At 36.7% G+C, this 25191-nt stretch overlaps 2 protein-coding genes across 2 annotated transcripts; one reads left to right on the top strand and one right to left on the bottom strand.

Moving 5' to 3' along the window:
* The first annotated feature begins 344 nt into the window (after positions 1 to 344).
* On the top strand, positions 345 to 14171 carry itih6 (inter-alpha-trypsin inhibitor heavy chain family member 6). The gene is made up of 18 exons (XM_048177384.1): positions 345 to 471; positions 1618 to 1653; positions 2534 to 2688; positions 5194 to 5304; positions 5878 to 6125; positions 6219 to 6388; positions 6472 to 6588; positions 6675 to 6846; positions 7147 to 7418; positions 7921 to 9124; positions 9296 to 9328; positions 9999 to 10016; positions 10146 to 10199; positions 10298 to 10318; positions 11404 to 11454; positions 11602 to 11715; positions 12980 to 13360; positions 13466 to 14171. Exons 1-18 carry the CDS (start codon positions 367 to 369, stop codon positions 13726 to 13728), a joined length of 3525 nt encoding a protein of 1174 aa, XP_048033341.1. The 5' UTR covers positions 345 to 366; the 3' UTR covers positions 13729 to 14171.
* Positions 14172 to 14607: 436 nt separating this feature from the next.
* Positions 14608 to 24527, bottom strand: gdi1 (GDP dissociation inhibitor 1). Its single transcript, XM_048177401.1, has 11 exons — positions 24223 to 24527; positions 22853 to 22960; positions 22444 to 22543; positions 22149 to 22283; positions 21644 to 21842; positions 20494 to 20625; positions 19344 to 19443; positions 18282 to 18453; positions 17923 to 18067; positions 17196 to 17250; positions 14608 to 16781 (listed from the first exon to the last, which is right to left on the bottom strand). Exons 1-11 carry the CDS (start codon positions 24265 to 24267, stop codon positions 16629 to 16631), a joined length of 1344 nt encoding a protein of 447 aa, XP_048033358.1. The 5' UTR covers positions 24268 to 24527; the 3' UTR covers positions 14608 to 16628.
* Positions 24528 to 25191: the final 664 nt, after the last annotated feature.

The following is a 25191-nucleotide window of genomic DNA, read 5'->3' as shown; positions in this document are numbered from 1 at the left end:
ATTCGTAGGCATTCACGGGTTAATGTTTTGTGGTTTTTCGTGCCCCCCAAAATCGTGGCGAGACTGCGAAATTTCCAGTATGTACACGTGAAAAGAGCTACCCTTGAAACCCACAAATACCTGCGGATGATCGAAGCACATTTGTCATTAGTACCTAGTTTTTGTCCGGTCTAAATGAGCATCCATCTCGCTCATGGCATTATCGTGGCTTCAGTATCATTTTTAGGTTCTCTTTGGAAGGGAGGGGGCAATACTACCCCTTTTATAAACAACTTTGTGCCGTAAAATGTGAAGTCAGTGGAAGACCTTAAGCACTCGTCTTACGAGCAAAACAGTGGTTTTGGCTTTCCCACACAAACTGAAAGCATGGGTGTTAAACTGGATTTGACTATCCACGAAGTTGTTTTCATCCTACTGACTGTTGTTTCTTTTGGATGTGGGCACGCGGACGCGCACTCAGCCCCACTCCAGGTATGTGTACTTGGTAATAAAATTATTATTAATATTTTTGCACTTAGTCGTTGTTTTTCTTTTTGTTCTGTGACGTTTCCTCTGAAAAGTAAAAAGTAAAGTTTGTTTTGAGTGAGTTCTATCTTGTGCGACACTGAAAGTGCGTCTCGTCACATATTTACGCGCGAAAACATTTTAAGAATGTCGGTTCCAGTGGAAAGTTATTTCATTCTAAGAATATTGTTTATTTACTTATAAAATCATTTTTGTATCAAGACAATCCCGATATGCATCCTTTTGGAAATCATAAGTGTTATTCCGAGCTACATTGTGTGTTCTAAAAGTTATGTTGGAATCTTGAAGTTGTAATAAACATTGTTTATTACAACCCTATGTGAGAAAAACACAAATAAGAACCCTGAACGAATTTCGTATGCATTCCTTCTCGGTCAAATAAGGAAAACAGAAAGAAAAGGAAGGATATCATGAAGGTGATGCCCTGTGAGATTTCTGTGTTCACATATTATGCAAATTCTTGCTTTTAACAGAATTTTGTCACGATTATTTACCAGCTGTTTTATTATCTCATAAAATGTGATGTAATATTGTGTCAGTGGTTTCATTTAAAGAGTGTACTGGAAAGTCACATTTATTTCTTTCCCATATTTAGCGTTTTGTTTACAGCAATCTCCAGGAGATGTGGTAATACATTGGCACAGCAGTGAATACTGTCTAAAGTTAACATCTAAAATCCTCCAGGGGCTTGTGTGTACAGTATTTTAGTTCCATTTCCACCCCTTTCATGAATGACTTTGATTCATATTTCAATGAAAGATCAAGACCAAACCACTGGCGTCTGAGAATACTGAGAGTATTTCAAACTATTTCTTCATTTACGCCCTCAAAGGAAATATTGTGTTTGGTAATTTAAGTTAATCAAGTTTACCAAGTTTATATGGATACTTACAGGTAGCTAAGTGGCACTAAGGAATAAGTAAGAGCAAACCGATTTGTTTTTGTGTATTTATAATCCCTTTCTTCGTAGAAAATAATTTTACGTGGCATACTTTTACTAAATACACCAGTATAAGAGTCAATTATACACTCAGGTGAAGAGATATCAAGAAAATAGCTATAGGCCTGACATGTTATTTTGCATTTTTTCAGAGACCGAGACGTCAGACCTCAGCAGCAAAACCAGCAGTAAGTATGACAGTAAAAGCTATGCTTTTGTTTTGTTCTAAACTGTAAATATTAAGATAAATGCCTCTGCTATTTTGTTTTACTTTGATTTATTGTGAAATTCCATAAAGCACCAAAGAGTGTTCTAGTCTTTTGACCCATTGGGTTTCTTTTCATTTTAGAAACCAAATGTTTATTCCTGTAAAATACATGAGAATGCATGAGTTAGAAGTAATATGACGAGAACAATCCAAATCTCTTGTGCAAAGCAGAAGCAGGCTATGTTTGACATTTTTCTTGTTATGTTTACGTTAAATAAATTAATATATTTATTTTTAAAAGACAGTATGTAATCTTAAAATTGTACTGTCTTATGCTCAAATTTGGGATATATTTTAGTCTTAACTGTTCATTTGTAGATCTTGATCTGGCTTTGTGTCACAATCTTGTCTTTAAATTATATACAAAGCTTCTTGTAGCGCTATGCTGTTGTATGCAGTGTTCAGATAGACTGGCTTTTCTGTTGCCAGACCAGTGTGGTCTGAATCAGGTTCAAGTAAACAGATCAAGATGTTCTATATACTGAGCTCTGACATCAGTTCAGAAGTCCTGAGAAATCAACAGTAACATGCTAATCATACAAACTGTTTGAAAAAGTAATGTGTTTTTTTTTTATGTCTTATTTCAGACATCCCAAGTCAACTTTAAAAAAATATTCATGTTCATGTGTACATATAGGGGAGCTAGTTGTCACAGAAGGTCAAAAAACTGAATCAGTGGGAATGTTTAATAGCTTTTTTTAATAGCCAAGACTGTGACAATTAGCCCCGTTTTCCCTTATTTTGTGTATAATGTGACTTGGCATATTAATGTATCATTGTTTTGATCTTTGTGCCTTTAGCTCAAGGTGACAGATTACCATGTGCGATGTTCTGTAGTGTCTCGCTACGCTGTAACCACAGTGGAGAGCACCGTGTGGAACCAGCTTCACATCACTAAGGAGGCGGCTTTTGAGGTGGATTTGTCCTCATCTGCATTCATCTCCAACTTTACCATGTGAGTCAAAAATTACACCACATTTTCTTTCTGTTATTCTGGCTGTCACATTGGTTTAAAAAACAGTGGCATTGCAATTAAATTGAGTGAGTATCATTAGGCTTAAGTTTGAAGTTTTTCCTGAATATAGACACAGCAGGGTTGTACTAATGAGTTGTTCATGTGGAAAGATGTACTTTGTAAGAAAAAGGGGGGATATTTTTGAGTCTGGTTTACAGAAGTAATTCAAACTTCACTTATAAGTGAAAGTTCTGTCATTATTTACTCACTCACATGTTGTTTTAAAAATGACTTATTTTCCTCTGTTAAACACACAGACAAAGACATTTTTTAATAATACCAGTTGCTCTCTTCCATGCAGTTACATGAATTGAAGCAAAAGCACCATGAATTTATCACAAAAATGACACATTATGACATTATTAAGTCTTCTAAAGCCATGCAATAGCTTTGTGTGAATGCACTTGCATTCACATAAAAAAAAATCTCAGTATCCGGCCTCCTTGGCTAAATCATGAGTGAACAAATCATTCTTTTAAGTTGGATTTTTTCAGTGATTCAGTTGATGTAGTTCATAAATTGGACTGACCTGTTCATCCCACTGACTCTTAACTCTTTAGTTAAGATCTCATGAACATGGAAGATATATCAAGTGCCTGACAACATAAAATTGGTCACACAAAGATTTTAATGGCTTCTAAAGACTTGAATTATAGTCATATGGACCACTTGTGTGATTCTTTATGGTGCATCATTTTTAAAGCTTTTACTGGTTTGGAGCAACATGAGAATGAGTAAATGAAAAACTAATTAATAAACATAGAAAAGGTTAATTGAAATGGAGCAAACTGACAGAAAAAAGTTCTGCTTGTGGAGGACTTTTGAAATAAAACTTCTGTGAGAGACCTTGTAAAGAATTCATTCATTTTTGCTTACCAGAGTAAGAGCTGTGTAAACATCTTTTCTAAAAATGAATGCTAAATATAAATAATATTCCCACAAATAAGGCTCCATAACAGCTTGATAGAGAACACAGTGGCTGGATTTGGAAGCGGACGTGGGTCAAAAGTAAAGAACGTTCAGGCCAGATGAATAGCAGGCTTTGTCAAGAAAACTCAGAGAGCTAATAGAGAAAATGACGAGCACTGGCTCTGTTCACTCTCTCTTTTACCCAGCAGAGTTTACCAAGGCACATGGCCAAAGTACACACGCTCACACATCTAGGTGTACATAAATACACACACATGCGTGAAGAATGCACACATGTATCCATCGACAAAGCAGGGTTTCAAGTTTCAATGTACATTACAGATGTATACACATGCTCAAGGAATCACGCTCTTGCGTACACACAAATACAGACAGGCACTTCCACCCCAGGCTCTGTACTTTTTCAAATAGCTGCGGCAAATGTGTTTCTTTAGAGCAGTAGCGTTTGTTAAACTGTGACTGAGAGCTCTGTTCACAGTGTCACATGCACAGTGATCCCAGACCTCTCAGTGCCACACATACATACAGGCGCCTCATTTTCCACTGTGCCTTAAACTGTCCATTCACCCTGCTCTTATTCAAACAAGCTCTTTTTCAAGGCTGTTGGTTTATTTTGGTTGGTTCTTGTTGGTTTTTATTTAAATATATTTGCTGACCTTACCTTAGTATTTTCTCTCCTTGACCCTCATGTAAAGACACAAAGAGAGTATGGATAGCTTCATGTGGGTGTTTATGCAGGGGAAATGCTCCTGCACTGAGAGCTGAGGGAATTGGAATGATGATTGCAAGAGTTTTTTAGTAATCATGTTTTGTGAGGGAAATGACATTTTCTGCTCAACTCTTTTTGGTTTGAAAGTCTGTTTCTGCCATTTTGTGAGATAAAGTTGAAGAAATATAGTTATAATTGTGAGATAGAAGTAGCAATTATGAGAAATTCACAGTAAACAGAAATAAAAATCACACTTGTGAGATATAAAGTCAATTTTTTTGAGATAGTCGCAATTGCAATTACAACTGTGATACAAAAACATTGTGTGAGTCGCAACAATGTCGCAACAATGAGGAAAAAGTCATAATTACAAGAATAAAACTGCAGTATTAATTATAAAATCGCAATTATGTGAAATTGAATGAAACTGCAGTATTTAGTTATAAAGTTGCAATTATGAGAAATTGCCACAGTTACCGTAGGAGAAATGGTTGTGAGATGTTGTGATGTTGTGAGTCACATTTTCAGATGTAAAGTCACAAATCCAATAGATAGTCATGCAAAATAAAGTCACAACTGTGCGATGTAAAGTCACACGTTGAGTCAATTAAGTTGCAATTATGAGAAATTACTAATTTTTAACTTTTATTCTAATGTGGTGTGTTTTAAAAAATTAACGTTTAATCCAGTGAAAATTGGTTTTGCCATCTGCCACCACCGTATCACAACTATATGAACTAGACTTCATCTTTATCAAACTAAATATTTCCACTTTCTGCTCTGATTTGTCTTTTGTTTATTCGCAGCACCTCAAATGGTAAGGTGTATGTGGCTCAGGTGAAGAGGAGAACTGATGCCAGGAAGATCTATGATACCGCTAAGAAGCAAGGGAAAACAGCAGGACTTGTTGCCACAAAGTCAGTCCAAAATCTGTTTAATACCCTCTCCACTGGGACTTGCTTTTGGCAGAATCCCAGTGTGCAGGCATTTACAAAAAAATGCAATAGGCCGCATTTCATTTACTTTTCGGGTTTGGCCTAACAGACATGCTGTTTTAGAAATGGATGTGTTGAGAAAATCTCTCAAATAGTTCTTATACAGTTGCAGATGTTTTGAACTATTTTTGTTGGATCATCCTTAAAGAAAATGGAAATCACATCATTTATTTAGAGGGAGAGTTATCTCTTGACACATGGACAAACACTTTATTTAGGTCAGACATGCTGACTTATTTAGTGTTTTTAAATCTTCACTTAAAACGTATTTTTTAGGCTTTCATACAAGTGATTATTATTATAAATGTGTTTTGTTTTGCTTTTTATATAATGCATCTTTCTTAATTTTGCTCTAATGTATGTTTATTGTATTTATATGTTTCTGTGAAGCACTTTGAGATGTAACTTTTAAAGGCGCTATATAAAATAAAGTTTATTATTATTATATCTACCACGAAGAACTGGAACCTGATTAACTTCTGTTGTATTCCAAAGGGAACGTGAGATAGAGAAGTTCCGTGTAGCAGTCAACGTGCCTCCTGGGACTCGCGTGTCCTTCTCGCTGTCTTATGAGGAGCTGTTATCGCGACGGCTCGGCCGATATGAGCTCTCTCTGGGTCTACGACCTGGTCAACCTGTGCAGAACATCTCCTTGGACGTCAGCATATCAGAAAGGACTGGCATCAGCTTCATCAGAGCTCTGCCACTTCGAACTAGCCGATTGCTCACAAACAGTGTTCAAGGTACCCTAAAAGAAAGCACTTTTGTGCCAACTCAATGCTTCAGACCAACAAATCTCAAAGATATGGTTTCTCTGCGTTTCTCTGATCTTTTAGCGGATGCAGAACCTCCTCCTTCAACTAAGGTCGAGCAGAATCCTCACTGCGCACATGTGCGCTACACTCCCACCATACAGCAACAGAGGAACATATCTCCCAGAGGTCTCAACGCAGACTTCGTCATTCATTATGACGTGGAGCTCAAAGACCCCATGGGGGACATCCAGGTCTTCACACTAAATCACCCGATTGTTAGTACTAGAATTAGTCTACATATGGCATTATAATGTGTTATTTGTTTTTTCTCCAGGTGGATGATGGCTACTTTGTTCACTACTTTGCACCTCGAGGACTTCCTGTAGTTCCTAAAGATGTCATCTTTGTCATTGACATCAGCGGCTCAATGATTGGCACAAAAATTAAGCAGGTAGCATCTCAGACACCTCAAAACCACAAGCTCTCGAGAATGAGATAAAGAACAGTGATGTATTTCTCCATTGTGTTTTACATCAGACTAAGGCAGCCATGACCACCATACTGAGTGACCTGCGTGAAGGAGATTACTTCAATCTCATCACTTTCTCAGATAAGGTGTACACCTGGAAGAAAGGACGCACTGTGCGGGCCACAAGGCAGAATGTGCGGGATGCCAAGGAATTTGTCAGGAAGATAATCGCAGAGGGCTGTAAGTGTTTTCTTTGTATCTTAAGAAATTTGTATTTTCATGACTGAAAATGACAATGAAGTGTTTCATGCAGAATTCTGTTTTTGATTTTATAGTTTTTATTTATATAAAAATTTGATCCATTTGTCTCAATAGAAAGACATGTATTGACCATTATTTTGTGGTACACTGTATTTCATCACACAAACTGATTCACAATAAGATTTATTTTTCTGTAATGCTGGAGATTAACAGCTACACAGAAGATTTAGCAGTGCAGGAAATGCTGTAATGAACTCTCTTTTTTTCTCTTTAAACTAGGGACAAACATCAATGCAGCTCTACTGTCTGCGGCCCAACTGCTAAACCCATCCTCACACTCTGGTCAAGCGCCTTCCTCTCACCGTGTCCCCATGATCATCTTTCTGACTGATGGAGAAGCCACTATTGGGGAGACAGAACCAGATGTGATTCTGCATAATGCACAAAATGCTTTGGGTTCATCTTCGTTATTTGGCCTGGCCTTTGGAGATGATGCTGATTTTCCAATGTTGAGAAGGCTGGCATTGGAGAATCGGGGTGTGGCTCGGATGGTACTTGCCTTTTAAAGCACAAGCAGACCTATACAAGAAATCACAACAGTGTTTTTACATCTTTAAACATACAAATGCATAATGCTTGATAAGGTTGTATAATTCAATGACAGATTCAAAGACAGTCACTTGTTTAGTTCTAAAATAATTCAGTTTTTCTAATGGATCAGTTGAATGAATGATTCAATGACTCACTCATAAAGCTAGTCACTTATTTTGTTCCTGAATTAATCCATTTTTTTTCTAACGAATCGGTTAAATGAATAATTCAGTGACTGAATAATCATTAAACTAAAAATCCCCAGTATGTCTGGAACACGCAAACAGAGTGAAAAGTCTCAGTTCTTTTGGACTGTATATCAGCACTCTTGGAATGGTATTAAGCCAATCAAAATCATTTGAATAATAATAACAACAGTAATAATAAGAATAGTTTATTTAAATAATTTATTGTGAAATAAATTATAATATTTAATATTTTAATTTATTTGTTGTCTTTCAGGTATATGAGGACGATGATGCAGCTGTCCAGTTGAAAGGTTTCTATGATGAAGTCGCCAGTCCTCTGCTTTCAGATATCCAGCTGTCCTATCTAGATGATCAGGCGTACGATATCACTCGCTCTTTGTTCCCCAACTACTTCCAGGGCTCTGAATTGGTAGTCACGGGACGACTTAAACCAGGTGTGCGGGATCTGAAGGTTACACTGACTGCAAATGATTCCATACAGAAAGTGAAAGTGGAGAATGAGTTACCACTGGCCAAAGCAGTCGTAAATGGCACAGAACCATCTCTGGGCTGTTCAAAGGCACTGGATGGCATTCCTAGCTTTGTCCATCGGCTCTGGGCTTATTTCACTATCAAAGAGTTGCTGCTGGCTAAAATGAACACCTCGGATTTGATCACACAGCGCCTTCTTGTAGATAAAGCCACCAATCTTTCACTAAAATACAATTTTGTAACACCAGTCACTTCGTTGGTTGTGATCAAACCGGATATTGATGAACCAGAACCTACTGTTGTGGCTACTACCAGCAAGACTTCAACTAGTACATTTGCAGGTTCTACAAATGTGACAAACCAGACCTCTCACACTGCACCTAAAATACCCTCCACATCTGTAACGGGAACCAAAAAATCCAGCCTTTTCTCACTTCCAAAAACAAGCAAACCTCCTGTCACCAAATCTGTACAAGCACATCCACCACCCTCAGGGCTTCACACCACAGGTCGACCGCCTAACACCTCTGTCTCCCTTGACAAAACAATCCCTTCTCCATCACCCAAGAAGACCACTACAGTACCACTTAAGACCACCACTACCCCACTTTCCAGCAAGTTATCCTCCTCTCCTCCTAGCATCATCAAAACCACACAAGCCTTGGCTAAGATTTCAAACAGACCTCCCAGTATGACGAAAACCACTTCTTCCTCTCCGCCAGTCAAAAGCACAACACTTGCCACCTTAGTCAAAACTGCACCATCTGTGGTAAAAGACTCTTCCACAGACATTGAGAACTCCTCTACCTCAGGACCCACAACACTTCAGCAGGGCCAACAGACATTGACCTCCACAGCATCTACTTCAGATGCTAATTCAGACATTCATGTTGAACTGGAAGTGGCCACACTGATGGCTCCTACTTTTCTGCCTATGCCAGGAATGACAGATGCACCAAAATTTTGGGAAGCCTCTCGTTTTCTGGGTGAGTTTCTTCTAAGGAGCAGAATTTTTAGAATTTCTAACATTTATAGCCTCAATGGTGCAAATATGGTGGATTTGTATTCATTGAATGTCACATACACTTCAAATGAATAACAAAAGTGCCTCTGCTTTTGCCACTGAATGGCAATATCCATTCTTCTCTATCCATCAGATGTGTCTTCTTCCATCCAGATTCAGAGGAAAGGTAATAAATTTTTTTTTTCATTCTGCTTCTTCATTGTGCTGGTTTACAAACTGCTTGTGTTTAAATAGCCCCTATTGTGCTTTTTCGAATATTACCTTTGATGCATTGTATAATATAGCTGTTTGTGAAGGTAAAAGGTCTGCAAAGAAAGAATCGATTCTGAACTGCTGAAACGAGTCATCTGCAATTCCAGTCTCACTTCCGGTTACATACTTATGTAACACTCCAACAAATTTGCATAATGCCAGCCTATGGTCTTCATTGGCTGCTTGTGAACAAAGTCTACTTTAACCCACCCTCAAACACTGTAGTTGTAGCTGAGGAAGAGTTCATGTTGTCGAACTCTGTGAATCCACTTTGCATGCACTTCAAAAGAATGAGGATTCATGCTGGAATAGATACGGAAAAACCAACGCCATCATTTATATCACTGTGTATACAAGTCCTGAGGAAGATTCCGGAGTTGAAATTCAGATATTTCGTTTCTGACATGTGCTGTAAGAGGTAGACCAATCACAACAGCCTGGGCCAATCAGAGCAGGGTAGGCTCGTGGAAAGGAGGGGGTTTAGAGATAAATTAGGCCATAAATCCGAGTGGATTCATACGGTCATAATAACTTTACGGTAATGTTGTACCTTCTGACCTTGTGTTTCTTGATCTTTCATACAGATATTGAACTTGTTAAAGGTAAGCAATATGTTTTCAACTACAATGTGGTAAATCAATGTGGCACTAATAAAAAAGTATATGAAAAAAAACTGCCTGAACATGAATGAAATTAAGGCAAAGCTGCATCATTATGATGTTATTTTGCAGATTATGATACAGCACATGACTCCGACTATGACTACAACATCCATTATGAGTCATGTGAGTTAATAACATTACAAATCATTGCTCATTTTATTTTTTCAGCTACTAGGGATTATTGTTATGTCATTTTTTGGATTTGTTCATTATTCTTTCAGATTCAGATACTGAGGTAGATGGTAAGCACTTCATTAATAATTTAACAACCTGCTTTACTGTATATGCAATAATCAATCTTCATACAGTATAGTCCAAAAGTTTGGAACCACTAAGATTTTTAATGTTTTTAAAAGAAGTTTCGTCTGCTCACCAAGGCTACATTTATTTAATTAAAAATACAGTAAAAACAGTAATATTGTGAAATATTATTACAATTTAAAATAACTGTTTTCTATTTGAATATATTTCACAAAGTAATTTATTCCTGTGATGCAAAGCTGAATTTTCAGCATCGTTACTCCAGTCTTCAGTGTCACATGATCCTTCCGAAATCATTCTAATATGCTGATTTGCTGCTCAATAAACATTTATGATTATTTTCAATGTTGAAAACAGTTGTGTACTTTTTTTTTTTCAGGATTCCTTGATGAATAGAAAGTTCAAAAGAACAGCATTTGTCTGAATTACAAAGCTTCTGTAGCATTATACACTACCGTTCAAAAGTTTGGGGTCAGTAAGAATTTTTATTTTTATTTTTTTGAAAAGAAATTAAAGAAATGAATACTTTTATTCAGCGAGGATGCATTAAATCAATCAAAAGTGGCAGTAAAGACATTTATAATGTTACAAAAGATTAGATTTCAGATAAACACTGTTCTTTTGAACTTTCTATTCATCAAATAATCCTGAAAAAAAATATTGTACACAAATATTTTGTACAATTGTACACATTAAATGTTTCTTGAGCAGCAGATCAGCATATTAGAATGATTTCTGAAGGATCATGTGACACTGAAGACTGGAGTAATGATGCTGAAAATTCAGCTTTGCCATCACAGGAATAAATTACTTTGTGAAATATATTCAAATAGAAAACAGTTATTTTAAATTGTAATAACATTTCAAAATATTACTGTTTTTTACTGTATTTTTAATTAAATAAATGTAGCCTTGGTGAGCAGACAAAACTTCTTTTAAAAACATTAAAAATCTTAGTGGTTCCAAACTTTTGGACTGTACTGTATATGTGGTGTAACAACATTTATTAACATTTTAAATGCTTTTAGCAGAAGCAGCACATTTTATGTCTTAATTATTTCAACAGACCCAGAAAACCCCCCCAGTTTAAGTTCAGTTAGAGTGTTCTCCTCATCAGGTATGACTCCAGGACAGAATATTTCATGAAATGCTCCATGTTCTTTCTTCCTTTAGCCATTTTTTTGCAAATCTGAAGATGAATACATGATTATAATCTTATAGAAGTGATTCACTAACATACTTAAGTGTTTTGTATGTCTGAAAGTGGATGGAGACCCACATTTTGTTGTTCAGCTCCCGAAGCTACATCAGAATTTGTGTTTTACCATTGATGGCAGGGCTGATGATGTACTACGGCTTCTTGAGGACCCAGACAAAGGTGGCTTTATGATTTTACATCCAATATATAGCTTGATGGAAACCAAACAAGATGCATTAAATGCTATTTAGTAGGGGTGTGACGAGATCTCGTGGCACGAGATCTCGCGAGACTAATATGTGACGAGATTTCTCGTCGAGGCGAAAAGTAGTCTCGTGATGTTGTTGCCATGACAGAGTGTTAGGATGATTGGGAAAGAATATGCCAACTCTACGTTTACTTTACGCCTCCACTGTCGTTTTGCTTTGTATTTAAATAAAAAACATTTAATTCAGTTGGATAACGGTTGCCGCCGCTCCATATTTACAGAGTTACGCGCGATCGCTAAAAGTGAAAGTAAACGCGCGCGCGCGCATTCAAACGCGATTTCAATAACCGCATTTTGAAAGCGGCTCCCTGATGAATGCAAATATCTCTCAATATGAAAGCTATTTTAGGCTGGGCAGTGTAGTTGTAACCATCTCTTAGCTCTGTATCAAAGAAAAAATTGGTCTTATTTGCACTTTTGAATATTGAGAGAGTGCGATTATGGTTGCACTTATTGTAAAGTGTTACCATAAAAACAAATAACAGTTTCTCTTAATCTTATTAAGCACAAACAATAAGGTTTCATTTGTTAACATTAGTTAATGCACTGTGAACTATCATGAACTAACAATGAATGACTATTTTTATTAACTAACATTAACAAAGATTAATAAATACTGTAGCAAATATATTGCTCATTATTAGTTGATGTTGGTTAATTAATGTTAATGTTAATAAATGAGACCTTATTGTAAAGTGTTAACATTTTTATTTATACTGTTTTCATTTCTATGATCAGTTTGTGGAAAGGAGTTCAGTTAGGAGGTCAAAGGTTGTAGAAGCTCATAAATCATGTACAGTAAGGTCTGAAGAGACTGAAATACAGAAGAGAAGTCAGTCAGTTGAGTTTGTGGCAAAACCTTTTACAGTACTTGAGTATTGTTGTCTTTTACTGCATATGATAATTCATACTAAGAAAGTAGAACTGAAATGACATTCATTACGAGATGATTAGTTAAAACATTTCAAATACACCTGCAGAATATTTTTTCTAGTCACGTATTTCGCCATTGAGGATTTCTTAAAAATAGTGTGTAAAAATCTTGTCTCGTCTCGTCTCGTGAACTCAATCTCGAGTCTCGTCTCGTCTCGTGAGATACCCGTCTCGTCACACCCCTACTATTTATAGATATTCCTTAACATAATTGATGTCTCTAATTCCTGTTTTCTGATTTAGGATTTATTGTGGATGGGCATTTAATAATGGCTCCTTTTAAGGAGGGGATGGAGAATCGTACTCGTACCTTCTTTGACAGGATTTCTATCACTGCTGCCAAAGATGCTGTTATGGTCACATTAACACTGGACTCAGTGGTAGTAAAGGTGGAAGGGAAGGAAGTCGAGACGCTGCCCACCAATCAGAGAGGATCTGTGGAGCGACACAGACTAAGAATCACGGTCGAAGAGCACCATGGCTGTTGGATTGAGCTCGGCGTTGGTGTGCAGTTCTTCATTCTCTTCCATCGTTACAGCCATCCCAAATACTTTCAAATGGAGCACCTGGGCTTCTATATTGCCGATGGAAAGGGGCTCTCTCACCTCACTCAAGGGCTGTTGGGTAGGTAACACAGCATTTTTAAAAAAACTTATTCAGTGAGATGGGTTTTCAGCTGAATTTTCCCATTTCTGAGGATCTTGTTTGGGTATCCTTTTCCACTTACAGGCCAATTTCAACATACCCATTTAGAGGTCATAAGGGTAATGGATCAAGCAGGTTTCCATCATGCACAAACAAATAAGAACACTTCGTTGGCCATGGGCTTCATAAAGAAAGGAGATGAGCGTTTTCCTGTCACTCTACAAGACAAGAATCTGAAGGACTCATCCATGAAGCGACACTCAGCTCAATGTTGGGTAGTGCCAAAGGTGGATGTAGAAAGACTTCTGGGCCAGTCCTACGAGAGTTATGTCGTGGATCACCAATAGATAACCCTCTTACCATATTTCTACACCTACAGAATTACAAAAGGTATAGAAAAGACACTGGAACTTGAATCTTGTGCTATTTGACAGTGCAAAAACATCTGATTGGGGATAAAACAGAGACTAAGAATACACACAACTGTGATGAATTTAAATATGTTTTCGAAGCATTGATTGGTCCAAATATTTGTATTTGAACATAATGGTACGCTACCTTTCAAAAGTTTCAAAATAAATCCTGTTCTTTTGAACTTTCTATTAATCAAACAATCCTGAAAAAAAAAAGTATTTAGTAGCACAACTGACACTGCATTTGACACTGCATTGACTGATTTCTGAAGGATCATGTGACACTGAAAACTGGAGTAATGATGCTGAAAATTCAGCTTTGCCATCACAGGAATAAATTACATTTTAAAATATATTTAAATAGCAAACAGTTCTTTTAAATTATAGATATATTTAACAAGATTTCTGTTTTTACTTAATTTTTGATCAAATAAATGCAGCCTTGGTGAGCATGAGACTTCTTTCAAAACCATTTAGCAGTCTTACCGACCCCAAACTTTTGAATGGTAGTGTACATCAAGTGCATATCTATAATAAATTACAATATAATGAACCATTTCACATTTAATAGAAGTCATATTTAATATTTGCCTTGAGATAATCAAATATTTTTTCTATGCTTACAGTTAGTTTGCATAAATATGTGTGTGTGTGTATATATATGCATCCATTTAAAATAATATAACGAGAATTGTGGAAAGTGATCTTATAAAATATTGTACATTATTAATGAGTATTGAACGCTTTACTTTGTCCCGTTAGGAAAAGGAAATCCTTCATGTGTGCCAATAATCAAACATAACCAAAGAAAGATTTATTTTATTCATATTTATTTTTGTTGCACAAGACTGCTCAAACACGAGATGAAATTCACAACTTAAAATCGTCGAGTTTGTGTGTCAGTTTTTTTTTTTAAAGATGTTTAGTTGTTTCAACATTGAAAATGAAAGACAAAATGAAAATAAATACAGTACAAAACAGTTAATCCAAACATATGCAACAATATGTTGGAGAGGTGCAAAAGATAACAAATATAGCAATGCAGCGTAATTCTATTTGATTCCAGTTATCATTAATTCACAACCTAATTTGTGCACTAAGGAAGAGTTCAAGACCTGTATGCTTCTATGTGAATCTATAAGGCCGTAAGTGACTTTGGCCCAATAAATTTCAAGAATGTAATAAAACTGTCACACTCCTTGTTTTCCATTAAAAATAAAGAGGGGAAAAAACTACTGTCAGAGGCTTTTTTCTCAGCAAAGGCGAATATGGAAAACAACATGACAATGCTTGTAAATTCTACACTGAAAGCTGTACGGTGAGAATTCAAACAGCACACCATGATCATCTGGTCCGGACTAGTGTCTACTATAACTATTCATGGCAATTCAACTCATTCTGAAACAAAAACGAGCATGATTAGAGATAGAAGTAATGATGAAAACATGACCAGTCAGAGTTCAATACTAAGTTTGCCTTGTGGTTTCAAACAGCCAAGTGTAAATGCGGAGACTACATGTGTCAATCACTGATAAAATGGAAGAGAATTCAAAGATGCAGTGGGAATCTTTACAGTACACAGGGAGAGGCATAGTGTTCATCACGATCGAAAGTTAAAGCATGTATGTAGTATTTAGTAGACTGGAGTCAGACTGGTTTACAAAAGCCAGAATACCAACGGGATATGGCTACTATCAAATAACAAAAGATCTGACACTCATTAAATTCACATTATCATTTACTTCTGCAGCTGTGGGAGTGAAAATTGCTTCCACGTTCTTAAGACTCGTTTCCCGTAACATACCGAGTGCGTTTTCGCACACATTTGCATTCGATAACATCAGTTTTCACTACAAAATAAATGAATGCAGGAAGATGAGGAATGTAGAATAAGGTCATTAGAAATTGTGAGGCCATACAATGTTTTTAACTTAGCACAAAGATCGTAATGTTAGTTACAAGTTAATGGCTTACAATTCACTTCTATACTGCATATTATACATCTCATTCAATTTAGTTGTCCAAAAAAAAAATCCACCAATAATAATCATAAAAAAAGAATTAAATAACTTTAAAGACCAATGAGTTGTAGAGCAGGAAATGTAGTGATATGAGACTGTCAGTTCATTTTAATTTCGTACAACTTTATGCATTTTGCATACTATCAATATCATATTACATCCTTTGTCCAGGTGTCAAAATGTGGTGTTTAACGGTGAGAGCGACGCGTTTGATGATAGTACTATACGTTTGTCAGTGACACTTTCCGAAAGTACGGGAAGGCCGCTGTTCACGTGAAACTGTTAAATGTCAAAGTGACGACAGTATGCTATCTAACAGTCTGAGGACAGTTGGGGATACTTCACGAAAGTTGATGAGAAACTGTTTTAAATCTTCTTCAATATTCGAGGAATCGTTCACATGTATGGGCTTCAGTCAAAGACGATATTCAGAGAACAAAAAGACACGTGTTTCACTTCAACAGGATATTTTGCGCAAACGATGCATACCGCTTGTGTAAGAATCTAGAGTAGCATGGTGGTGTGAGCCCACTTTGTAGTGCAGAGTTGTGGAATGTGAGCGATAGAGCGTTTGTGTGTCTGTGTGCTGAACTGTAAGTATCTGAACAGAGACACCGGAGGGGTGTGGAGACAATGAGCAAAGAGCACTCTGGGAAAGATAAGGCTGGTTGAAAGAGATTTACAACCTTGTTGCATTGTCGATTCTGTTCTGTGTGACTTCTGAACCCAGCACAGTAAATCCCGTTCAGCCCGCCCCATCTCTGCCCTCCATCTGACCATTGCCTCTCCACTCCTCCGTCACTTCTCCACCCCTCACTGCTCGTCCTCGCCGAAGACGTCGTTCTGTTTACGCTTCATGTTCTCAAAGTCGAAGTCACTGCCTGTCATGCGCTTGTAGATGTCCTTGATGTCGTTACAAGTTGTTTCGAAATGAGTGGTCGCGTCGTAGGACCGTGAGGCAAATATCTGGAAAAATGACATCAAAACTGGTTATATTTCTGATTGGTGCCAAGTGAACAATAAAATGACTGTAAAGCTAGTGTTGTTATTGTTAACTAAAACTATTGAAATCGTTTTTGTTGAAGCTGAAATAAAATATAAATATTACATGATAAACTTTAAAAAAAAAAAATTCAAAATTAGTAATGTTTTCCTGGAAACTAACTGAAATAAAATACATTTAATTTAAAGTACTAAAATTACTAAAACTGAAATAAAAATAAAGATAAATATATATTTATATATTTTTTTAAATTACTAATAAAATTGACAAAAGCACATAAAATTACTAAAACTAAAACTGAAAATATAAAAATAAAATATGAATAAATACAATAACAGTATATAAAGAATACTAAAATAACATTGTACGAAGCTGACCTGACTGTCTGTACCATCATCTGTGGGTTCATACATGTCACTGATGGCCACAAACCTGTAAAAATGACAAAATAATAATAAAAAAACCTTTGCATTTATGCTTTGATTAGTATGATATATGCATGTTTATAGCTCTGGTCAATTAATTTAATGTGATCAGTGCTGTGTTTGTTTAGTGAAGAGTGTTTTTGGTAACGCTTTACAATAAGGTTCATTAGTTAAACATTAGTTAATGTATTAACTAACATGAATTAACCATGAGTAATATATTTGTTACTGTATTTACTAATCTTCGTTAATGTTAGTTAATGAAAACACAGTTGTTCATTGTTTGTTCATGTTAGTTCACAGTGCATTAATTGATGTTAACAAGATTTTAATAATTCATTAGTAAATGCTGAAATTAACATGAACAAAGATTAATAAATGCTGTATAAGTGCAGTTCATTATTAGTTCATGTTAACTAATGTACTTAACTAATGTTAACTAATGAACCTTATTGTATAGTGTTACCATGTTTTTTGTTGTTGTTTTTACTAAATATACTAATTAATCATTTTTTTCTAAACCACGTTACTTGATATTAACTTTTATTAAAAGATTTTTTATAATATTTACAAACCTGTTGTATAAAAGCAATATCATACTCGCAAATGTGCTGTTGAACTGTTATTAAGGTATTTTTCTTTACTATTATAAACAGTATAGAAAGCAAAGTAAACTGACTTTTGGTCAATGGGCTCGAGGAGTTCCAGAGCAGGTTCGATTTCAGCTTCAGGATCAGAGGTTTCCACAGTGGTGCTTGCGATGGCAATGTATTTCCCCTGAGCCGCCACGTTATGGGCGTAGGAGATCATGCAAACATAGATATCTACATGCAAATAACAACAAAATAAGCATGACAGCTCAGCTTATTTTTGAAATGAAAGCAGCACCCTCTAGTGGTGTCTGCACAGTAGTGCATACCTTAATGCATATACATCTTTATAGTGATGGTTTATCCCGCCAAACATTCTCTGCAAATATTCACAAAACTGCTATATTTTATACAAAAATCACAAGAATCAACAAGTGGTATCACTAACCTGATTTGCGGTTAACCTGGTTTTGAGGGATGATGATCTGGCAGGAATTGGCATCATTAGTGTTTTTAATGGGATGGCTGAGGACGCAGATGACCCGGATCACCTGGCCGACTTTGTGCACGCGGTCCGGGATGTAGCTTGGGTCACAGATGAGCTGTTTGCAGCGGGCAACCTTGGAAAAGCAAATTCAAACATAAATTATGTCTCAAACTTTTCCTAAGAAAATCCACGCATTGTCACTTTGCAATAATAAATCATTTTATTAAATTTTTTTCAATAAAATAAGTTTGTTTTATCCAAGTGTGCCGCACACGTCCTGAAAAGTGAAGCCAAAACATTTTTGATAGCCCCCTGGTGGCTGGCTGCAGTATAGGTCATAAACTCCGCCCTCTCCAAGTAAACTAATGGGATGTGAGCCAAACAAAAACAAAAATTGCATTTCAATTTTCTCCCAAAGATGGTTTTTGTCATTTAGGTAGTTCTGGCCTAATGGTCTAGAGAGTCAGACTGGTAACCCGAAGGTTGCGGGTTCGATTCTCAATACCGGCAGGAGATGACTGAGGTGCTCATGAGCAAGGCACCTAACCCCCAATCGCTCCCCGGGCGCCACACCAAAACGGCTGCACACTGCTCCTAATGTGTGTGCACTAACTTGGATGGGTTAAATGCAGAGGATACATTCCGAGTATGGGTTACCATACTTGGCCTTCACATGTAACTTTCACTTTTTTTATGATGCTGATATATGTTCAAATGTTCATTTTAGTTAGTTATTTGATGCTACAAAAATGAGGTGTAGCGTCATGATTGACAGCTTTGCTTGCGATTGAGTCTGCGGGAGTATGGGCGGGACCTTGATACCGCGGCTCCACCTCACGATTGCTACCGCACAGACTCTGGCTCCAAATGACGTCATCAGCACAAGATGGCAGCGGCCATTTCTGGGATATTTTGGCTTTATTTTTCTACAGTGGAAGGAAGTGAAGACATGTCGTCCATCTTTTTTTTAATTTTTACAGCTTATGGTCATATCCCACAATCCCACAAAACAAAAAAATGTACCTCTCCCTCCGATTTCACGCCCACCACATGTCCTCCCTCCATCACTATCTCATCCACTGGTTTGTTCAGCATGTAGGTTCCTCCATAAATTGCACTTAACCTGTAAGTTCAAAAAGCCCGTTTTTAACATCACAGTGACGCTCAACACATGATTTCTTAAAGGTGCCCAAGAACGTTCTTTCACAAGATGTAATATAAGTCTAAGGTGTCCCCTGAATGTGTCTGTGAAGTTTCAGCTCAAAATACCCCATAGATTTTTTTTTATTATTTTTTTAACTGCCTATTTTGGGGCATCATTAACTATGCACCAATTCAGGCTGCGGCCCCTTTAATTCCCCCCAACCCATAAAACATATAAAACAGTGCATAAACAAAGTTCACACAGCTAATATAACCCTCAAATGGATCTTTACAAAATGTTCGTCATGCATGCTGCATGCATGCTTTGGATCATGTGAGTATAGTATTTATTTGGATGTTTACATTTGATTCTGAATGAGTTTGATAGTGGTCCGTGGCTAAAGCTAACATTACACACTGTTGGAGAGATTTATAAAGAATGAAGTTGTGTTTATGAATTATACAGACTGCAAGTGTTTAAAAATGAAAATAGTGACGGCTCTCTTGTCTCCGTGAATACAGTAATAAACGATGGTAACTTTAACCACATTTAACAGTACATTAGCAATATGCTAACGAAACATTTAGAAAGACAATTTACAAATATCACTAAAAAAATCATGATATCATGGATCATGTCAGTTATTATTGCTCCATCTGCCATTTTTCACTGTTGTCCTTGTTTGCTTACCTAGTCTGGTGATTCAGCTGTGCACAGATCCAGACGTTAATACTGGCTGCCCTTGTGTAATGCCTTGAACATGAGCTGGCATATGCAAATATTGGGGGCGTACATATTAATGATCCCGACTGTTACGTAACAGTCAGTGTTTTGTTGAGATTCGCCTGTTTTTTGGAGGTCTTTTAAATAAATGAGATTTACATAAGAAGGAGGAAACAATGGAGTTTGAGACTCACTGTATATCATTTCCATGTACTGAACTCTTGTTATTTAACTATGCTAAGGTAAATTCAATTTTTGATTCTAGGGCACCTTTAAAAATGATTGGGTGTGGGTTGAGCGACTAACCTAGCAAACCCCTGAGGCAGCTCCCCCAATCCGTACAGGGGGTACAGGTAGGGGCTCTTCCCGTAACGTGCCAGAGATTCACTGTAGAGTTTGATCCTATTGATGGTCTCCAGACATGGCTGCTCCAGGTAACTAGGAGGAATTCAATTCAATTAATTTGTCATCAATGCAAAAGAATTCATTGTCATTTGCTGGCATTAAAGCAAGCCACAACAGGTGAATAGATAATAGATATCATCATACTTCCGCAGTTGCTGTTGACGTTCAAGTTTTTTACAGAGGGTATTTTGGATATATCTTTTTTTATCACTCTGTAAATCAGATTAAAAAAAAAAATAAATACTGTAAAAAATAAAAATCACCATCGTTGTCCGAAATCTCGTACTGTCTAGAGTAGGTACTACATTTGAATTTACTGCGTGATTATAAAAAAGAACGTTCTATATAGTGTGAATATGGGTCGACCATATATCGACCATCCACCATATTTCTACTGTCACATGACCTACCAGCGTCATTTGCTTTGCTTCACATCCATTCATAAATCCTCTCCAGTGGCTTCATGGGATAGTAAAATGTCCATCGAATGCACACTTTAGAATCTCAGCGGAAGCGGTAGGTCATCTGGGGACATACTACTCTGTATTCGGACATACTACTCTTTGCCGTACTGTTTTTTTTGCATACTATATAGGAGGGAAGTATTTGATTTTGGATACAGCGCATGTTTTAAAGAATAAAATGTTTTATAAATTAAGCAAATGATATATGAATAGGTCTCTCTGTAAAAACCTTCAGAATATAGATAGGAATAAAAACGGCCTTTAGAAAAGATGTGTTATTGAAATCTACAGATGCAAATAAATGACGTGAGGTAAAACAATTTTTAATGAGTAAAACAATGGTTTTTCCAGTAGTTTCTTGCCTTAAATGTTTTATAATAAGACTTACATACACTATCCCCCGGTTTCACAGACAAGGCTTAAGCCTAGTCCCAGACTAAAATACATATTTGTCAGTGCCATTGTTTTGTCTCAAGATGGACACCAGAAATGTTTGCCCTAATTGAACTAAGGCCTAATCCTAGTTTAATCTAAGCCCTGTCTGTGAAACCGGGCCTGTGAGGTTTTTTAACACTGGCGACACTTACTCATCTGTCCTGTAGAGGGCGAGGGCATGTCCCGTGAAGTCTACGACGTCCTGTCCTAAGTCAAACTTCTTGTACACTTCTCCCATCGTTGTGAGTTTGGGATCAACGCCCTCAAAGGTCTTGGGGTCGTTCTCATCAAAGTTGGCGACAAAAACTAGGAACTTCCGGAAACGTCTCTTCTCAAACATTCCCATTAGGTCTAAGCAACACATGTTTTGTGTCAACTATACAAGTATGCATTTTTACTATCAAAAACAATCATTCTTGATTTATTCCTAGAGACAATCTAAAAATGCTATAGTTTTTCTTTTTTAAGTTATAAATAAAAGATTATTGGAGTACATTTGACAAGAAAATACTATGTCAGTCTTTCTACTTAAAAATTTCACTTTAATTCAATGTGTTACTTACCATTTCTTTTGTAATTATTTCTGAAATTTACGAGCAATATCTGAGTAAAAAATTGTTCATACACCAATTTTTTTTCCAGTGTAGCTGTACTTACTTGAAGCCAGTGCCTCTGTCTCAGTAGAGGGCACTTTATAGATTTTCCCCCCTTTATACACGAAGCTTCCCTCAACCACTTTGAAGTCAAGATATCTGGTCACTTCAGTGTATAGAAGCATCTTAACTAACTGACCTTAAGGAAGATAACAATGACAAACAATGACGATTGTGCGTCATTATTCGGAATGTTGTTACAGAAAAATTATAGAATAGGGACAACAATATAATCCCAAATATATATATCCCAAAACAATATTATTACACCAACAATCATGTTACTTAAGTATTTTTACCATTGGCCATTAAGAATTTAGGAATAAGGTCCACATTCCAGTCTCTTCCCCGGCCCATTGACTCTGGGGGACTGTCTGAAATCCCAAATCTCTTATAGAGCTGAGAAAAAAGCATGTCAAATGTGAGTGCATGCATAAAAAACAAGGACAAATGCAACATATGAACATCAGATGATAATATTTTAAAGAGAATCTCTATTAATAGATTTTTTAAAATAAGCACATTATTCAATTTTTTTTTTTTTATATTTAAAATGAATATAAATATTACTATTAACATATAATATTAATTTATGTTAAAACACATTGCTTTTTATTATACTTTTATTCTTCGACATAACAATTATAGTTAATGTGTGTAAAATCAAGCAGATATGAGATTCGAGTAGTGACTGTGAAGCATCCTCACCTCCTCCAGGGGTGTGATAGAGGAACTTTCACCACCATAGTAAGGATTTCTGTCCATATGCAAAACTTTCTTCCCATTCACGGACATGATCCCAGAGAGAATACATTCCTACACAAATAAATAATATGAGATGGATATATATTTCATTTATTTTCTATTCATCTGTTGAGATGGGAGAGGGTATATCTAGCCTTGACTTCCGCGTTGAACACTGGGATGCGAGTCACCCCACCCAACTAGTGATGGAAAGTCCGAGTCATTTCCGCGAATCGGTTCTTTTGAACAGTTCTAGCTGTAATGAAGCGGTTCAAAAACTGATTCGTTTACGTCATTCTGACATCCAATTTCATGAAAATGAAGTATTATATTTTTGTGAGTTTCGGTTCAGTTTGCTCCAGTCATGAAAATCAATTTAGAACTTAAATATGATTGATATTTATATTAAACAATACACTATAATTTCTTTACATCTTGGCTGAAAACGTTTTAAATCCAACTGTGTCCTAAAACCATTATATAATCAAGTCGTAAACGTATTTTAGTACATATTTATAAAATGTATACTTTTCGGCTATTAATGATTCCGTAACCCTTGGAGCGATCCACTGAAAAGATTCGACTCAAAAGAACGATTCGTTGGCGAATCGGACATCGCTACACCCAGCCATCAGCCGCAGCCCAGATCAGCCTCTATCCTCCATGAGGAAAATAAAGGAAACGTATGAAATAACACTTCTGCTTTTTCGTTCTTTTTATTATTTGTAATGCTGCTTTTTTTGCACGTTTTATCCAATATCAAATTCTCGTGTCTGTTAAATTGGGCCCTTTAAAATATAACAATAACAAAAAATATCAACTAAACCCAGAACAAAACGGATGAATTACAGTCAACCTATGAACTAACATCAGTTAAGCACAATACAGCTTCGTCGCGACCAGTAAAAGGCGAAATATCTGCAATAAACACACATTTCCCATATTTCGACGCACGAGCATTCGGGATACCTGATGCCACTCCTTAGAACCAGACACTGAGACGAGGATCAGTCATTACTTTTTAATAACCGCTTTCATGTCGATATAATGATGCAGCCTCAATGGCTTTGAAAATTCGGGGAAAGGTGGATTTGGGAAGGATTGCACTCGTATGCAGGCAGAAATGGCGAGAAATGCTGGCTCACTACACACACATATACAGTACTGGTCCAAAGGATGCGTCAGCAATAGGCCCTCGGGTTCAATCTAACGCAAAGCATCTATTCGTACTGTCACATCTCTGATAACAGCACAAGCATCCGAGCATCCATCGACAATATCTTAATCTGTTTCCAAAGCAAGCGAGTCGTCAGTGACCTGAATGCATTACTCACTGTGAGTCCGGTGCCCAATACGATAACATCATATTCCTCATCCATGTTGTATTACAGTGGATCTCCCTTCTTTAGCCAAATTTCCGCTGCAAAAAAAATCTGCAAAACGGTGTTGATGCAACAAAATATTTATGCAGAACCAGTCTGTTGTCCTATTACCGACAAAAAACGAACTCTTTGCAAACAGTTATCGCTCGAATAATTTGATACGTATCACAATTGATCACTGACTGTGGTGCGAGTCGCGACCGGCGAGAACAACCAAAGATGGCCCTGACCGCAGTACGAGCTCCAGCGGTGCGGAGACTTTCGCGAAATAATATAGTGCACCTTTCAAAACGGAGATGATCATTGTTGTTATGAATGTCATCAACCTAGAATCAGCCACAGATACAGGTGCTTCAAAAATATTAGCGAAAATTCACATCCTCAGTCTTAAGTTATTGAATTTTCATTTCCCCATCCTACAGGGCGCAGCCACATTATCAGATATCCCTCCGCCAACAACACCGAGGATGAAGCCTCTCTCAATAACGCGTGAATTAAAGTGCTGATGGTAAAGATGAGGCTTTTTTAGTGCTCAGCAAACGCAAAGGATTGTTCTACTTATATATCAATATGCTCATAGAAATATGTGATCTGTTAATGATTAAAATAAGCTTGATTAAAACGCGATCATATGACAGAGGATGCCTGTCAATATTTAAGCCCAATAAAGTGGTCCTGAAATCAAAGTGTCATCCTATTGCACTCCAGGTGAAAAATATAGCGAGAACCGACAAAGTTTGATTCCTTATAGGGATTGTGAAGTTAGAATAATTTATAGTTTTTACAGGATAATCCGAGAACCTTTATGATAAATAATACAAAGAGTTTACAATGTGGTCAATATACAATTTACGGAGCACTGCAGGTATAGATAGATAGATAGATAGATAGATAGATAGATAGATAGATAGATAGATAGGC

The sequence above is a fragment of the Megalobrama amblycephala genome, linkage group LG24 (assembly GCF_018812025.1).
Source record: "Megalobrama amblycephala isolate DHTTF-2021 linkage group LG24, ASM1881202v1, whole genome shotgun sequence".
Classification (NCBI taxonomy): domain Eukaryota; kingdom Metazoa; phylum Chordata; class Actinopteri; order Cypriniformes; family Xenocyprididae; genus Megalobrama; species Megalobrama amblycephala.
This window is presented reverse-complemented; position numbering and strand designations above follow the sequence as displayed.

Coding starts and splice junctions, on each gene's coding strand:
- itih6 (XM_048177384.1), top strand. CDS start 367: ATGGGTGTTAAACTGGATTTGACTATCCACGAAGTTGTTTTCATCCTA. Junction 472..1,617: donor CGCACTCAGCCCCACTCCAG/GTATGTGTACTT, acceptor GCATTTTTTCAG/AGACCGAGACGTCAGACCTC. Junction 6,126..6,218: donor GCTCACAAACAGTGTTCAAG/GTACCCTAAAAG, acceptor CTGATCTTTTAG/CGGATGCAGAACCTCCTCCT.
- gdi1 (XM_048177401.1), bottom strand. CDS start 24,267: ATGGATGAGGAATATGATGTTATCGTATTGGGCACCGGACTCACA. Junction 17,251..17,922: donor CTCGAGCCCATTGACCAAAA/GTCAGTTTACTT, acceptor TCATTTTTACAG/GTTTGTGGCCATCAGTGACA. Junction 16,782..17,195: donor ATGATGGTACAGACAGTCAG/GTCAGCTTCGTA, acceptor TCATTTTTCCAG/ATATTTGCCTCACGGTCCTA.